Source organism: Vicia villosa, unplaced genomic scaffold (genome assembly GCF_029867415.1).
Source record: "Vicia villosa cultivar HV-30 ecotype Madison, WI unplaced genomic scaffold, Vvil1.0 ctg.000441F_1_1, whole genome shotgun sequence".
NCBI classification, from domain to species: domain Eukaryota; kingdom Viridiplantae; phylum Streptophyta; class Magnoliopsida; order Fabales; family Fabaceae; genus Vicia; species Vicia villosa.
In genome coordinates, this window is record NW_026705209.1 from 655,290 (window position 1) to 673,977 (window position 18,688).

General features: G+C 35.8%; 2 protein-coding genes across 2 annotated transcripts; both read left to right on the plus strand.

Annotated features, from left to right (window-relative positions):
- Positions 1-3,395: 3,395 nt before the first annotated feature.
- LOC131628302 (uncharacterized) lies at positions 3,396-6,333 on the plus strand. Its single transcript, XM_058899154.1, has 3 exons — positions 3,396-3,656; positions 3,737-4,669; positions 6,205-6,333. Exons 1-3 carry the CDS (start codon positions 3,396-3,398, stop codon positions 6,331-6,333), a joined length of 1,323 nt encoding a protein of 440 aa, XP_058755137.1.
- A 129-nt stretch (positions 6,334-6,462) lies between these two features.
- On the plus strand, positions 6,463-6,927 carry LOC131628303 (uncharacterized). The gene has a single exon (XM_058899155.1). The coding sequence runs from the start codon at positions 6,463-6,465 to the stop codon at positions 6,925-6,927; it is 465 nt and encodes a 154-aa protein (XP_058755138.1).
- The last annotated feature ends 11,761 nt before the right edge of the window (positions 6,928-18,688 follow it).

The window sequence follows — 18,688 nt, forward strand, 5'->3', positions numbered from 1 at the left end:
GCTTCATTAATATATAAAAAAAAGAAAACATAATAAAGACCCATAAAGTTTGGCCATATTTCATAATCCTCGTAGAAATTTAGATAAAAGTCATTAAATATATAAAAAACTTGGAAAACTCACATATTAATATTTTCTTAAATTAAAGTTATGTTATTATGAAGCAGTAGAAAATAATAATGAAAACTACTATTTTGATTGGTGCTATAATTACAACTATTTTCTACATGCCATGTGGAACTGTCAATTTTGATATAATCCTACCTGTCTATTTAATATAGACAAATGGTGACCATCATTATTCATCTAGCTGGAGCTTTTCAAGTTTTCTCCGGAAAATGAAAAAAACTTCAATGAGTCCATTGTTTTTCAAAAACTTGAAAAGATACAACTAGTTGGATAATAATGCCAACAGTGGGCTATATTAAGTAGACATAAAGAATATATGAAAACAAAATCGGCACAACCACAACGTATGTAGAAAACAGTTATAACTATAAACACCAATCAAAATGACAGTCTTTTTTATTCTAAAACAACATAACAATTAATTGAGTATCATATTTAAATTTAAAAAAAATATATTACTGAATTTTATGCAAAATTAATGTTACTGGCAGCGGTAAATAATTATTAGATTAAAATAATTATTTATTTTAAACTTGTTTAAAATTAAATATATTTTAAAATAATTAAGATATATTATTTGGAAGTCTTAGAAGAAATTTCATCAACTACTTATTGACTAGATCATGTCAAAAAATATATTTTAAAACACACTATATTAAAAAATATATATATGTTTATGGTAATTAATTGATAAAGACAATTTTTTTTATGCTTTTTCTATTCTTTTTATCATATGATCAACAAATTAAAAGGAAAACACATATATAAAACTCACCAAGCCTTCACATGAAGAGACGCAATTGAATGCATGCATAGCATGAGGCAGCTCTAGCAGGCAACTGGGTCACATAACCTTCTTTGGCAGAATAACCAACATCCTGTATTTACATTAGCAAGCATTCTTATTATGGTCTGTATAGATATGATCGTAAAAGATGCAAATAAAATGATAACGGATTACTGAAAATCAAGATTACGCCACCCAGAGGAACCATTGATATTGCATCATTTTGTATTCTCTATCAAAAAAGATATGATGAGCTATTGGATCTGAGAAAGCAGAAGTAGGGGAAGTGGTCAATTTATACATCCTGTTGGGCAAGGGCTATGAACTAGTATGCGCTATGCCAAGAATAGCGGAGAAGAGTGAGGTAGTTTGCAAACTATTTTGAGCCATGATTTCTTGTTCAACACCGCATATTTCTCAACACATTTGAAAGAGCCACTTACCTTTGTGTCGTGCCGGCTTTTCCACTATTCTACTGTACGTATCACACCTACTACAGTAAGGTGGCTTTCCACAAATTGGCATTAAAAGTTGTAAATAATTAATTTTATTGGAACAACGTACTAATAAAGTAATGAAGGAAAAATAAGTATTTTATATAATTAATTTAGTAATAAATATAATTTTAAAAAACAACTTAAAAGATATTAAAATAATTGATCATCAATGTATGTATCATATTGCTTTCAAAATCCAAATTTCTGTTTAAAGTGAAGAAATATTGCTCAACTTCTACTGTGTCAACTCCAAGTCAAAAAAATTTAGATTACTTTCACTCTCATGAATTAGAAAATCGTAAATAATCATAAAATAAAAAAAATAATGTTCATTTTGAATTTATATTGCTCTACGTTTTTAAGTATGAACTTACAATCATAAAATAGAACAATGGAATAATATAGGAAAATGAAAACAAAATTAAAAAATTACATATAGATCCTTAGGCAAAAGTTAGATATAATAGAAAAAATATACATTCAATTAAGATAAAAATTGCATTATATTAAAAATTACAAAATATAAAAAGAAAAACAATACGAAAATCACAAAATCAAATAGAATAAATTGACAAAATTTTGACAACATTTATTCATCATAAAATTTATTAAAGGGTTAGTGGGTGGTTAATATGGTAATGATGTGAGAGATAAGATGACGAATAAGAAGGTTAAAAGAATAGAAAATTGAATGAGAAAGTTTCAATAAATTAGTTCAAATATTTTAGTGGGTTTAGTGGGTTACTTAAATGTGATTTGAAAATACTAATAATAAAAATAACAAAATTATGAGTTTTTATAGACTAATTATATGATTAAGTATAAAATATCATTAAATGAAAAAGTGTGGAGGGAGGTTACAGTACGTAATTAAAATATTATTAATTAGTGATTTAATTATTAAAGAGATAATAATTTAATATTTTGTGTAATGTTGTGTATAAGCTGGTGGCAAAACTATTAGCTAATCGGTTGAAGCTTGTCTTGGATAAGTGTGTTTCGGAGGAGCAATCAGCTTTTGTCGAAGGTCGGTCCATTCTTGATAACGCAATGGTGGCTACTGAAATTATTCATGCTTTAAAAAGGAGGACTAGGGGTAATACATCCCACTTGGCCTTAAAGATTGACATTAGCAAAGCTTACGACAAAGTGGATTGGGGTTTTCGTCGTGGGATTCTCCTTCGGTTGGGATTTGATGAAAGATGGACCCATTGGCTTATGATGTGTGTGACGTCGGTACATTACTCTGTTCTCGTCAATTCAGATAGAGTTGGACCCATTATTCCAGGAAGAGGCCTGAGGCAAGGAGACCCCCTCTCGCCATACCTGTTTATCCTTGTTTCTGAAGGTCTTTCTGCTCTCATTAGAGGCGCAGTTTCCCGTGGCGACCTCCATGGAGCTCGTATATGGAGGGGGCACCCAGCGTGGCCCACTTGCTTTTTGCTGACGATTGTTTTTTATTTTGCAGGGCAAATCTTATGGAGGTGCGAAATCTTATGGAAATTCTTAATACTTATGTAGAGGAGACGGGTCAGGAGATTAATTTGTCTAAATCTGAAGTGTTCTTTAGCCGTAACTTGAGTGGGCCAGCTTAAGAGGATTTAGCTAATGTGATGGGGGTGAGACGTGTTTTGGGAACAGGGAAGTATTTGGGATTACCTTCTATGACTGGCAGAAGTAAGAAGGCGGTGTTCAGTTTTATTAAAGACATGATCTGGAAACGTACTAACTCTTAGAGTGGTAGATCTTTATCTAAAGCAGGAAAGGAGGTTATGATAAAATAAGTTCTTCAGTCAATCCCGAGTTATCTTATGAGTGTCTATCTGATTCCGGATGGGATGGTGAACGATATTGAAAAAATGCTTAATTCATTGTGGTGGGGGGGTCGTAACAACAAAGGTATTAGATGGTTGGCGTAGGAGAGGATGACTTGTTCGAAAAGTGAAGGAGGGTTGGGTTTTAGGGATTATAAAGCTTTTAACATGGCTATGGTTGCTAAACAAGGGTGGAATATGTTGGCGTCACCAAACTCTCTGGTGGCCAAAATCTTCAAAGCTCGGTATTTTCCTCATTCCTCTTTTCTTGATGCTAAGATTGGTAACAATCCGAGTTTTGTTTGGCGTAGTTTGTGGAAGGCTAAGGATGTTTTAAAGCTTGGAAGTAGGTGGAGTATTGGAGGGGGAGTAGTATTAAGGTCATGTCAGACCCTTGGCTCCGAGAGAAAGGAAGGTGGTGGATTAATGGTCCGCAAGATCGACATTTGTATGATCTATATGTAAAAGATCTATTGCTTCCTGATAGTAAGTAATGGGATGTCGGTAAGGTGAAGAAAATTTTTGATAACGAAGGGGCTGATGTTATTCTTAGAGTTCCTTTAGTGGCAGATGTGTTGGAAGATAGGTTGGTCTGGCAAGAGGAGAAGAATGGGGAGTATAGTGTGAAATCAGGCTATAGGCTCTTGAAAGAGTTACAAGGTAGTCCACGGTCTTTTGGCATTGAGGGTAGTTGGAAGCATCTTTGGAATATTTCTGCGCCACCAAGAGCAAAACATCTGTTATGGAGGATTTGCAGGTGCTGCCTCCCAACGCGGTCTAAGCTTCAACAACATCATGTTCAATGTCCGTCTTTATGCCCTTGGTGTGATTTAGAAGATGAAGACGAGTGGCATGTGTTTTTCGTTTGCATTTCTACTTCTCAAAGTTGGCGGGCAGCAGGTTTGTCAGCTATAATAGAACCTCGTTTATATTCTTTCCACGATGCTAAGTCCCTTATTTTCGATGTTTGTAGACGGGAGGATCGTAGGGATGCAGGTAGATTTGCTGTCTTGTTGGTGGTTATTTGGAGAAGTAGGAATAATGTGGTTTGGCAAGATACTCGGGATGATGCTTTGAGGATTGGCTTACAAGCGTATCATTGCTGGTACGATTGGTTTCTTGCTAGAGATGATCATAACTCTGGCGTCGTTCATAATATTCCAACAGTGTGGACTCCGCCTATGCCTAATCAAGTGAAATGTAATGTGGATGCAGGTTTCAACAACGCATGTGGTACTACTAATAGAGGATGGTGTTTCAAGGACCATCTGGGGAGATTTGTTTCAGCAGGTGTGTCTTGGAATGTGGGTTTTCTCTCGGTTATTGAAGCGGAAGCAACCGCTCTGAAGGAATCAATCCAAAGTGCCATCTCACTCTGTTTATCTCATGTTATTTTTGAAAGTGATTGTCAAGTTGTTGTTCAGTCTATTCATAATACACATGTAGGTAGATCCGAATTTAGTTTTATTGTTAAGAATATTCAGAATTTGTTGATTTTTTTTCCGAACTTTGAGGTAAAGTTCATTAAACGCCAAGCGAATTCGGTTGTCCATACATTAGCGAAGGCAGCCAATTCTTGGTCTAGGCGTAGTATCTTTAATTTTGTACCTCCTTGTATTGAATCTTGTTTGATGAATGAAATCCATTAAGTTTGTTATTGTAAAAAAAAAGAGATAATAATTTAATTGTCAAAGAAATAATAATTTAATAATTAAAAGAGATATTGAGATAAATTATAATAAATAAATAGATAAATAAAAAAATAAATAATTATAGATAATTTTAAAAATACCATTCAATTTGGCCTCAAAAATTATTAAGTGACGGAAACATGTATGAAAATTCAAATTGTATTTAAGCAACGGACACATCATCCTCAAATAATAATTCAAAACATAACCTTGTTCTTAAAATAAACATATTAACCTCAACTCAATAGATATTCAATTAATCTCCAGCCATATAAAAGACATAAGAACATTCAATCCCTGTTATTACACACCAGAGCAGACACCGACACTAGCAAATTTAAATGAAGACTCCATCTTCCACTCACATCAACTCCTCTACGGCGAGTTATTTGCATGATTCTCATGTAAAGGCAACATTCAAACAAAAGAGATGAGATATTATAATTATATAAAAGAAAGCATAAGAATAAGCAAATATCAGATTATTATATGCACATCACCCGTTCCACAATACAATTCCACACAATCAACAGAATATCACCCAACACTATAACAGCACAACCAATATCCAATGCAATGAGACTCATCCATTCAACTTAATGCATGTGGTATCAATATGTGAACACTCATGTGAACCGCTCCAATCCTCACCTTCTAGGATCAGAGCCACCATTTTGTTACCATCACCTCCGATAACCTTCACTGATTCAATCACCTCCAAAATCAGTTACTGGTGCCCAATCCCCACCTCCTGGAATTGAGGCACATCAACAACAGACCATTGTCCAACATCATGAATGCATGTAACATATTACACATCCAATAATAGAACCAAGCAAGATGACCAACACCTCCATAGTCAAAATATTCCGCCAATAGTGGCCACCATGCACCAACACATGCTATAACAACTTGGCAACATCAACATACAACATAGCAAGCAAAAAAAATGCATTTGTGATTATAGAACACCACGACATAAATAATACAATGCATTCAACACCATCATAGAACTAACTATTTATTTTCAGTTACTGAAACCAATTTTAAAATAAAGTTCGTCACTTCAGCTTTCTAACACTTGGAGCGACACTCGAATTAGAAACCCGATACTAGAGTTATCAATTTTCAAAAATTTCAACACAGTAGTGTAACAGGTTACCTCGATCTGGTAACATGTTTCTTCAAATTCACAAACACAATATTGTCCAACCAGGTTATTGAGTATGCATTGTGACAATTGAATACTGTCGATAATTAATTCCAACCTTAATGCTAATTTATAGTGTGAACAGAGTATTGCTGGAAGAAACGACATTGCGATTGCAGATGCCTTGGAGGTTGTTGATCATGATATGCAGAATCAGCCAAATGCGACAATGATTAATGAACTGCGAAGCTTGAGTACGTTCTAGAGGGAGAATCCTTCTACATTCAAGGGTAAGTACGATCCTAATAGAGCACAAGAGCGGCTTAAGGAGGTTGAGAGAATCTTCCGAGTGATGGATTTTTCTGCATCGTAGAAGGTACGTTATGATACTCATATGCTGGCTGGAGTAGCTGATGACTGGTGGATTGGCCCTCATCAAAGACTGGAGGCTATTGGTGAAATGATTACTTGTGCTATGTTTACGAGGGAGTTCCTGAGGAAGTATTTCCCGGAAGATGTCCGGGGAAATAAAGAGACGGAGTTCCTTGCACTAAAACAAGGGAATTCAACCGTTACCAAGTATGATGCTAAGTTCGTGGAGCTTGTGAAGTTCTATCCACATTATAGCGAAGAGACTGCTGAGTTTTTGAAGTTTATTAAGTTGGGGAGTGGGTTGCGTCTGGAGATCAAGCGGGCGATTGAATATCAGCAAATTTGTAGGTTCTTGGAGTTGGTGAACAGTTGTCGGATTTATGAGGAAGACAATTTTTCTCATTTGGCTCATTACAAGAGTTTGAATGAGAAAAGGGAAAAACAACATCAGGACCGTAGGAAGACTTACGATGCTCCAGCTGATTAAAAGGTTTCTGAAGGGAAGAAGACAAGTAGGGGAGGAGCTCCCGCTCCTACCATATAGGTGTGGTGAACCGGATCACTATTCCAATGAATGTGAGAATAAGGTGCTGAGATGTTACAAATATGGAAAGACCAGTCATCGTACTCCTGATTGCAAGGACGATGGTCCGACTTATTTTAATTATGGTGAACAGGTTCATATTAGTACTCAGTGCCAGAAGTCAAAGAAGGATGTTAATGCTTCCAAGACCAATGGTAGGGTGTTTGCTTTGAGAGGAATAAGAGATTTCAAGAAGGGCAACTTGATTAGAGGTACTTGTTTTATTAACAATATTGAATTGGTTGCTATTATTGATACTTGTGCTATCCATTCATTTATTTTGCTTGATTGTGCTACTAAGTTGGGATTGAAATTGTCTTCTATGGAAGGTAAAACAAAAGCAAGAGCAAAAAGGAGTGTTTCCAACATGTCACCTTGTTGCACTCTAGTGGTTTACATAATATGTCTATTCTTAAGAACAACCTCATTGTTTGACCATAAGGAATCTCAACCCACTAAAAAATAAATAGGCATCTCACATTCACCTCACACAACAGTGCCTACCGATCTACCATAATGAAAGTGTTCAAGATATCCACTATAAGTATAGGCAAAGAACCATCTCCATGTCACTTGGTCAACACCATGCTAGTATTGTGCAAAATGGTTTCAACACTACATGATACCCCAATTCCAAACTAATATTATTGAAATATTTTTTCACATTTTTACTAACTCCTTTCATAACAAACTTGGATTCCAGACGCCTTCAAATAGAACATATTGCAACATGAGGTATCTCACAATTAGAATTTGATAACCGCTTTAAGGACGAGGAAGCTACAAACTTTGTCAAATTTATTCACCATCTTCTTCATAACGATAAGTTAACTATATGAATGATTAAGTATAAAGTATTTATCACAAATATTCTCCACATAATACGCCTAATATTTGGACTCGCGAATCATTTCTACCTCACAATGTCTCTTTGAGTAACAAAATAATACTTGAGATTGAGAAAGTGTTAACTTCCGCCACAAGGTGGACCTTAAAAGAACACGGTGGTGTACATGGAGGAAGATGGCTTGTACGAGTGTTTAGAATCCAAAACCTTCACTATATATATCCATCATATAGGCTAATTCTGTTGACCTCAACACTTTCACAGCCGTTGTGAAGTGTTCGTCTACAACAAAACTGATTAACACTAACGGATAATCAATTAGTTTACTTTGTAGCGCCTAAAATCATTTGGAACAGCCTATAGTCAATTAGTAATGACATGAAATCAAATATATCAATTTTGGTGTGTCATAATTGATTACGGGGTCAAATAATTGATGATTACATTTAATTTAGCCCGTTGATCATTTTCTTTTTAAGCCAACTTTTTTATTCTTTTCGTTCCAAAACACACTAGAATTCATAAATCTCTCATTCTTTTTTCATTCTCTCAACTAATTTCAACATGTCTTTGAAGACAATTTTAAAAGACTTTCAAAAGTTCACATCTACCAGCAATAATAACAATACAAACTTAAACCAATCCCAAATTCTAATAATAAAAATTGAATTGTGGTAAGTAATAAAACACATGCAGTCTTCCAAGAATTAACATTCATCCACAAGAACAACAATATAAACTGAGAAAAAGGGATATGCATTGACAGTGTAAAATATTTTTACACTGTCAACCAGTCACAACCATGTATCTAATTAAAACACAATTTTAATTAAAAAAAACTAATATGACATGACAAGTGTACGGATTTTGATTGGTTGTACGTGTAAAGTTAATTTACACTATCAGTCTACAAACTTTTAAACTCATATAAACTTCACAATAAAAAATCTAGCATTCATAAAAAAAATGGTTTTTTCTTTACCCACCTCCCTATGGGGGCAGGGCCGGTCCCGACTATTTAGAGGCCCAGGGCAAATAAAAAAATAGACCCCTAACTAAAAAATATTTTAGTCACCTCCAAAATAAAAAAGAATCTCGAAGACAATATCAAAAATATGAAGTCATACTTGTTTTTAACAATAAAAGAATTTTAATGTAGATAAAAAGTTATATGCAAATCATTAAAGAATTCAAAATCGAAATATGATTAATTGAATTAAGAATGAGAATCTTTTAAGTGTCTTAATTGTTCAAATTTCTAAGCCTAATTGATAAAAAGTTTATTTCTATAATCAGATAATTAGTAAAAAGTTTATTTCAAAGCACAATTGATAATAAATTTAATTTCATCATAAAAATTTGATAGTAAATGAGCTAATTGTATAATAAACTTTTAAATATTTAATTATAACATATTAATATTCTCTAAAATTTATACTGAAATAAATTAATATTATTGGAATACACTCATTTAATAAAGAAATTTTATCCCGTCAATTAATCACAACCGTTAATTTGTTAAAAATGTTTGACTCTTAATTTAATTTTTTTTAAATAATATAATTGAGTTGTTGTGATGCATTGATAGTGTAAAAAGTTTTACTCAAAAAATGCATAAAAATTAAACTCGAAATTATTAAAAAAATTATAAGGGTTACAATAAATAAAAAGAATAAAATTTGATTTCAATTCTTATTATAAATTTTAAATAATTATATAATTAAATTTAATAAATGTTAATTGTCATAAAAATTATATCAAGAACTCTTTGCAAACCTATGGAACTAAGGTATTAAAGTTTATCTTATTAAGAAAGATTGAAGCGTTATTGTAAAATAGTAATCATTGAAATTTAGAGAAAAATTAAAGCAAACCTATGTATTAGTTAAAGTTTGCGTTATTGTAAAATAGTAATCATTGAAATTTAGAGAAAAATTAAAGTGATAATTGTAAGCCATCAAGAATCGAACTGCAAACACTAGAGCTCCAATAAAGGTCGTTAAACCGCTGGGCTACAGCTACGGAGGTGTTTGCTAGTTTCGCTTATGGAGATATATTTTATGATTTCAGTATTATAAATTTTAATCACACCCCCCAAATGAGGCCCCCATTTTTTTGAGGCCCTGGGCTATGGGCCTGCTTGCCCGGGCCCAGGGCTGGCCTTGTATGGGGGTCACCCCCAGCGAAAAATCAAGTTTGCCCCTGCTTCGGAAATGAACTTCCGAAATATTTTTTTTTAAATTTTCTCAGACTTCGGAAGTTCATCTCCGAAAACACCAAATGGGGGGTTTCGGAAATGAACTTCCGAATTATGCAGAAACTGTGTTTTTTTTTTATGATTTTGGAATTAAAGATAGACGGCAAATAAAATAATCGATATATAAACAGAAAATACTAATATACTAATATGATAAGAAAAGTGATATATACAAACCGATCCGATCCAAATCCAAATAATAATTGTGTACGAAAGATACAATCCGAAAACAAAAAAAATAAACCCGACCACTACTGGGTATGCCTAACCCTCTCACCCTGGGCCCTCCTCTGCCGCCTGTATGCTGCCGCACGGCCCGCATCAGTGACGGTCATCTCCATCACGGCGTCTGCCTCTGGACCGCCTTGATGAACGACACCTCGATCCAACGCGTCCCGCACAAGCATCTCTATCCGCTGGCAGATCGGCAGGAGATCAATGGCGTGGTCATCCTCGGCCTGCTGGTTCTCCAGGATCTCCTCGTGTGCTGGCCTAGGAGCGCCGGGAGCGTCGGGTGTCAGCAGAGGATGGGACACCCGGTAGAACCATGCGACGATACTCCTCCGGTACCACATGATGCTCTCAATCCTTAAACATGGCAGTGAGCTGCACTTTGGTCACTGTGTCGGGAACAGCCTCAAAAGGTGACCTGGGTATCATCTGCACGAATCCGAATTGCCGCATGCACCGCTCAGGGAGATACCGGACCATGATGGTAGTCCCGCATGCCAACCAGCTAGAATATAGAGATATGTTGTCAAAGGGGACAACCTGAGTGTAGTCGCTGAATGGCCTCCAAGTGACGTCATCGTGCATCGTGCGGTCCAGGTACCCACGGTATGGTCCCACCGCATTGTTCCCCCTATGGAGAACGTATCCGGCGGCCCTGGGCATGGCGTCAACGTACGCAGGATCGATGTGGAAGCCGTGGATGCGGGAGAAGTAGGAGATGATCCAGCTCTGAAACATAAATAAATACGAAACATAAGTAAATACGAAACACAAATACGAAACATAAATAAATACGGAACAATTAAAATGAAACGTACCGTGAGTAGTGTGCAGGATCCGGTCAACTGCCTCGTCCTCCAGTTGGAGGCCTCATCCAGCTTCTAGTATAGGTATGCCAGAGTAGCTGCCCCCTAGTGCCACTGGTGAACGGTGGTCAGGTCCATGAAGTAGCGGAGGTAGGTCACGTCGACGTACCTTGCACTCTTGTCCACAAAGACTGCAGCGCCAACCACATGCATGTACCAGCATCGGAGAGCGCAGCCACGGTGATACTGTGTAAATTGCTCGTCACCCGCCTCCTCAGCCTCGGCCGCCGCGTCTAGGTGGTGCTCGAAATAGCAGCTCAGTGTGGTGAACCGGATATGAGGCCCAGATGTCGTGATGCACTCATAGTCAGCAACATCGGGCTCCATGCCCAAATAGAGCGCCATCCACTGACTGGCTTCGACCCTCTGGATCCGGGTGTGGGCCAACAGCAGACCCCTGATCGCCAGATGGAGAAGACACTGCACGTCATGCAAGGTGATCGTCATCTCCCCAACCGGCAAGTGGAAAGAAGACGTCTCCTTGTGCCAGCGCTCCACAAAAGCCCCCTGCATGTCGTGGCTGATGGTGGTGTACCCCGTCATGCAGAGCCCACTGAGCCCAGAACCTCTCACAGCATCGTTAAACCACTCAGTAGTCGGTTTAAACAAACTGAAAATCTTTCGGGCATGGTTCACCATTTTCAACGGCTCTCTCTCATGTTACAAAAAAAACAAATAAAAAAGTATGTTACAAGTTAAATAGACGGTTAATAAAATATTGAATAAACGTCTGAATAATAAACGGTTAAATAATGTAGTCGGGCAAATTATAAAAAATACCTCTCCCTCCCAGATCCGCCGAGCGACGTGGTCGCGGTAGGATATCAGCACGGAAGTGTCAATGGGCCCTCCCGGGTAGCTGTCTTCCTGCTCATCCTCCTCCTCCCCGGGTGGAGGGTCAACATCCGGTACCCCCTCCGCCTCGTGGTATGGCACTGCCACCTCCTCCTCCTCCTCCTCCTCCTCTCGCTGGCGGGAAGAAGATACCCGAGCCAGCCTACTCCTAGATCCAGATGAGGAGGTACCCTCGCCCATCTCCACGGGAACTCGCACACGTCGTCCCCGGCCCTGCCCCCGTTCCTGTGTCGACGCCAGCTGCGCCGCCGCCCGCTCGCGTCTAGCCGACGCAGTCTGGGTCTCTCTACCCTGTCTGATGCGTGCTGGTTGGTTGCCTGACATGTTCCTGTAAACAGTTGAAATTGATTAATATGCGAGACAACAGAAAAAACTAAAAAAAATTGCACTTCTGATACAGTTCGAAAGTTCATTTCCGAAACTGAGAATGGAGGTGTTTTCGGAAATGAACTTCCGAAACACCCCTGCGCAGAAGTTCTCTGCAACCTCCAATGGCAGACCCCAAAATCCTAAATCAAAACTACTTTTATGCCTACTAAACAACCTAATATCAGTACCAACCTATCTTAATGTGATTTTTTCAATTTCTAAACACCCTAATACAGTAATGAATAATGGATCTAAAAATTGAAATAAAATGATAAACTTACCAATTAGTGTTTGAGATTATTTAGGTTGAGATTGGAAGAAGACTTTGGCAATCTATTTGACTTCACACTTGCTTGTTGCAGAAATTTTGAAAGAGGATGAGTTTGGAAGAAGATTAGGGTAAATGAATGGGGGAGGGGGCTGTTTTGCTTAATCTGCAAAACGCCCAGTATTTCGGAAATGAACTTCCGAAATGCTGTTTTCAGAAATGAACTTCCGAAATAAGACAATTTTTTCAAAAAAAAAGGCGCTTTCGAAAATGCATCTCCGAAAACACCTTTTTCTTGCATTTCGGAGATGCATTTCTGAAGTCAGGGGTAGTTTGGGTTTTTCACCAGAGGTGGGCTAGAAGGTTGGGAGGTAGCCAAAGAAATTTCCAAAAAAATCTAACAAAACAAAGGAAAGAAAATAGGTACCAGTAACCATGCTCTTGTTTCTCTTCCCATCTCTCATTTGCTCTTCCGCGAAAAATAGATCGATTTACTCAAAAGTTGATCATGGCACCGAATCAATTGACGGTGGTGGTTGTATCAACGATAATTGCGACTTGGAGGGGGAGTTTGCGGTGGTGTGGATCAACAATCGGAAGCTGAGAACGGCAGCGTCGACTTCGTCTGATGGAGGGAAGTCGCGTGGCTCGTGTTGTGTTGTTGAAGTTTGCGGCAAAGGAGTTGAAGTCAGGCACGACGGCTCCGATTCCGTGGTGTTGTTAGCAGATGATGGCTTTTCTTCTCTTTCTTTGTTCTTGATCTTATTCCTGAAAAATAAACGAATAAAAAACTAGAAAACTTGTGCTTGTGCTGTTAGTTTTGTTAGTAAAAAATTTATACAAAAAATCGTGAATCATTCGATGATGTGACTGTGTTTTGAAAAATCGTTGGTAATTATTTTACATGATGTATGTACAAGGTTTAGAAATGTGGGTATTTGGTTTATTTGTTTGCTGCAAGTTATGTTGTCATTGGGACATGGCTGTGGAAGGAGAGTTTGTGAAAATTAGTTTTCTGGAAAATAACAAGTATTATGGGTTAGTGATTTGGTTGTGTTATTGTGTAGTGGTTTGGTACTAGTGATTCAAAGGATAGATCGTTGGCTTTGTGTAAAAGGAGGTGAAAATTTTGTATGTGGAAATTCAGTCAATGAAAATTAGGATTGTTAGGGAGATATAGGTTAACCTGAGAATGAGGTGAAAAGGGTTATTGTTTAGTTTTTGTGTACTGAACGGGAAAAAAAATAAGGGTTCATTCTCCTTTTGAGAGTGGGAGATTGTTCCCTATTTATAACTTAGGAATTAAGTTAAATATAAATGAAATATAATTAATTCAAAATTAAAGTAAAAAACAAGATTGAAATTAAAGATTAAATTTGATTTAATTCTTACTAAAAATAGAAGAATCAAATCAAAATAATACCATGGAATCAACTTGTTGACAAAGTTGAAATAGAAAACTATTTTATATAATTTTTTGTGATTTTCGACTAAAAATGCATAAAAATATCAAAAAGTGGGAAATAAATATTTTTTTAAAAATGCTTGATTAAATAATACGAAAATTTAAAAATTAAATGATAAAAAATGCAACATTTTGATGTTTTGTGATTTTTTTGAATAAATGTAAAAACAAAGTGAAAGAAATAAAGTTAGAAACAACTAAAAGTAAAAAATGTTAGAAGTGGTATTTAAACCCGTGACCTTATATCTGCAAGCCTTACACTCTTACCAAATGTGTCATGTCACTCTTTTGAAATAAAATGACATTGACAAATATATGAGGGAAAATTTTTAGGTACAACAATGCACCTAATATTTGGACTCGAGAATCATTTCTACCACACAATGTCTCTTTGAGTAACAAAATAATACTTCAGATTGAGAAAGGGTTAACTTCCGCCACAAGGTGGACCTGAAAAGAACATGGTGGTGTACATGGAGGAAGGTGGCTTGTACGAGTGTTTAGAATCCAAAACCTTCAATATATATATATATATATATATATATATATATATATATATATATATATATATATATATATATATATATATATATATATATATATATATATATATATATATATATATATCCATTATATAGACTACTGCTGATGACCTCAACACTTTCACAGCCGTTTTGAAGTGTTCATCTACAACAAAATTGATTAACACTAAAGGATAATCAATTATTTTACTCTGTAACGCCTAAAATCAATTGGAACAGCCTATAATCAATTAGTAATGACTGGAAATCAAATATTTATATTGTGGTGGGTCATAATTGATTATGGGGTCAAATAATTGATAATTACATTCAATTTAGCCCGTTGATCATTTCCTTTTTAAGCCAACTTTTTTATTCTTCTCGTTTCAAAACACACTAGAATTCATAAATCTCTCATTCTTTTCTCATTCTCTCCACTAATTTCAACATGTATTTGAAGAAAATTTTACAAGACTTTCAAGAGTTCACATCTACCAGCAATAATAACAATACAAACTTAAATCCATTTTTAACTCCTATCAATTTCAACGAATCCTAAATTCTAACAACAAAAAAATTCGAATTGTGAGAAGTAATAAAACACATGCAACCTTCTAAGAATTAACATCCGTCCGCAAGAACAACAATATAAACATCACAATCATAAATCCAACATTCATAACAAAAAAAATCCAACATTCATAATAAAAATAAAATTAATTTCACAATAAAAATAGACAACTAAAATTAGGAAACACAATCAGAATACATACAATTAGATACTATATATAGATTTATATAAACTTAAAAGAAGTTATTTCAATGTGTATAATCGATTTGGGACATTGTGAAAAAGATCTCACAATAATTGTGTTTCTCCATCCATTTTATGCTACTAATGAATCAGAAAAACCGCTTTACTTCTCAGGTACGTTTTATAGTTTTAAAATTTACAGCCAATTTAAAAATAAACAAATGTAAAATTTGCTAGACATACACCCGTGCGATGCATAGATACGTTTTATAAAAAAAATTATTTATAATAATTATTATTTAATCTAGTAATTTATAATGTATTATCATAACTAATTTAAATAGAGAAATTAATTGTAATGTTAAGATATTATAATTTGAATTTATAATAAAGATAAAATAAATATTTAAATGTTAAAAGGTAAATAGTAAAATATGAAGAGGTTGTTAAAAATTGTTCTCATCTTGTATATATAAATTTAAGAATAAAAAATTTAAAACAATTTGTAATTTACATGCTTACAATCTAGTAACTTTTTTTTATATATAATAATAAACATATTAACTACATTCCTAAAATCAACATGGATTGTTTTCATTTTACATATAAATTTTTTGTAATAAAATTAAGAGAAAAAAAGGACATACAACCAATCATGACCATATTAAATGCCAAGTCACACTGTAATTTTTAGAAAACTAATGTGATATTGTTGAATGATGAATTCCAATTGGATGACAGTGTAAAATTATTTTACACTGTCAGTGCACTACCTTTGTTGGAAATCCACCAAAACCTACGATAAATTTCTATCAATCTTGATGAACAAGATTGTTACCACCACACGATAACAATGAAAATAAGAAAGGAAATTTAAAGAAGAAAAGAGATTAGGGTTTCTGCAGAGTAACTCTCTGCCTACAAACTGTAGATAAAACTCTGTTATTCACTTACAATTGCAAATTCTATGAATACAGTTCAATTGACTTGATTACAAAATAATGAGGGTTACTCCCTATTTATAGATTTAGGTTAGCTTTCTCCTTAAACAAAAGCCCAAAACTATAATAGCCCAAAATATCTATTTTGGAACTAAATCAAATCTAATTTATTTTAAATCTAAATTAATTCTATCTAGATCTAAAACAAATATGTGTGTAACAAACTATTCCCACACAAACACATCTTTTCAACACTCCCTTGTCTCTATCGAGCAACCTGCTTCGACACAAGGAATTACTTTCAACACACCACCTAATTCATTGTGTCTAAGCTATCTATATTCATCATAGCTCTTAGTCTTCTGAATATTTCGGCCAGCACTCCCTTCGTCATGATGTCTGCAATCTGATTCTCAGTTAATGTTCCAAGTTCATCTTCCCTTTTGCTACCTGCTCTCGAAGATAGTGGAACCCCATTTCGATGTGCTTACTTCGACAATGCGCTATCGGGTTTTTCGCCAAGTTGATAGTTGACATGCTGTCGATCTTCACGGTAATTGCTCCATGATCTTTACTTGTTATCTCTTCGACCAAGTTCACCATCCTTGTTGCATGATGATAATGCCACTACTGGTTCCTTTCTCGAACTCCAAGCAACTGGTACACCACCTAGCACAAACACATAACCTACTGTAGATTTTCGATCTTTAGTATCACTACACTAACTGGAATAACTGTATTCCACTAATTTGCATTCTTTTCTTTTAAGCGTTCCTTTTAGATACCTCAATATCCTCTTCTCCGTTGCTAGGTGTGATACCTTTGGCTTCTGCATGAATCTACTTTTCATACCTACAATGTATGCTAAGTCAGGTCTTGTATTACAAAGGTATCTCAAGGATCCAATAAGTCTTCTGTATTGGGTTGGGTGACATTATTTTCATTTGTGTTCTTCGACAGTTGCAATCTTATTTTAGTAGGTGTCAAAGTCGAACTCCATTTTTCCATCTCAAATATCTTGAGAATTTCACTTGCATATCTTCGTTAGTGCATCATCAAACTTCTACTACTCTTGTAGAACTCGATGCCAAGGAAATATGAAAGGCCACCCAGATCAGACATTTTGAACTCCTTACTAAGATCTCCTTTGAAATCTTCGATCTCTTTCTTGCAGCTACTTGTTATCAGCAAGTCATCGATATAGAGACATAGTATAAGGAATTCACTATTGTTTCGTCTTACATATACTCCGTGTTCAGTTGTGCACTTCACAAATTCCTTCTCCCTTAGGAAACCGTCGATCTTCTTATTCCAAGCTCTTAGAGCTTGCTTCAGTCCATACAGGGCTTTATGCATTTTGTACACCTTTCTCTCTTCGCCATGTTTCACAAACCCAACTGGTTGTGCAACATAGACTTCTTCGTCTAAGGGTCCATTTAGAAATGCACACTTCACGTCCATCTGACATATGTGCCAACTGTTTATTTCTGCTAGACCAACAACCAACCTAATTATTTCGATCCTAGCAACAGGTGCAAAAAATTCATCAAAGTCAATTCCTTCTTTCTAAAGAAATCCTTTTGCCACAAGCCTTGCCTTGTGTCGAGTCACTTCTCCTTTGGGATTACACTTCACCTTGTATACCCACTTCATATCAATTGCCTTTTTTCCTTGAGGAAATTCGACAAGTGACCAAGTATTGTTGTCTTCGATTGATTTCACTTCCTCATTCATAGCTTTCACCCACTTTGAATTCTTTAATGCCTCAGTTGCATTAACGGGTTCGACATCTGCGTAGAAAGCGTAATGTACCAGCTTACCTTCATTATTGGCTACATCGTCTGATGTAATCACACATTCTTGCAACCTTGCAGGCATGTGTCTAGTTCTCTAAGGTCTGCTTGTATCTGGTTGATCTCTAACCTCCTCTTGTCGAACTTCTCTTTCGACTTGAGTTTCTGGTTCTTCTAGTAAGATTCCCACTGAATATTTCTTGACATTTTTCGCCCTATCTCATTCTTTAAGTTCATCTATGATCACGTCTCTGCTGATCACGACTTTCTTATTCACTGGGTCGAACAACTTGTAACCTCCAGGCGAATGCTATCCTATTAGGATCATCTGACTCGACTTGTCATCATGTTTTCTTCTCAACTGATCTGACACGTGTCTATCTACAACAAAAATGAGTTTAGCCAACGATGCAAAACCGCGGCTAAATGTGTAAAAACCGTAGCTGTAGCCTTTAGCCCGCGGTTATTTGGGCGTGGAATATACGCCCGTTGCCTATT

Excerpts from the sequence above, each read along its gene's own strand:
- LOC131628302 (XM_058899154.1), top strand. The coding sequence starts at position 3,396 with ATGGCTATGGTTGCTAAACAAGGGTGGAATATGTTGGCGTCACCAAAC. Across the intron at positions 3,657-3,736 it reads AGGAAGGTGGTGGATTAATG|GTGAAGAAAATTTTTGATAA; the intron begins GTCCGCAAGATC and ends GATGTCGGTAAG. Across the intron at positions 4,670-6,204 it reads AGTCTATTCATAATACACAT|TGTGAACAGAGTATTGCTGG; the intron begins GTAGGTAGATCC and ends GCTAATTTATAG.
- LOC131628303 (XM_058899155.1), top strand. The coding sequence starts at position 6,463 with ATGCTGGCTGGAGTAGCTGATGACTGGTGGATTGGCCCTCATCAAAGA.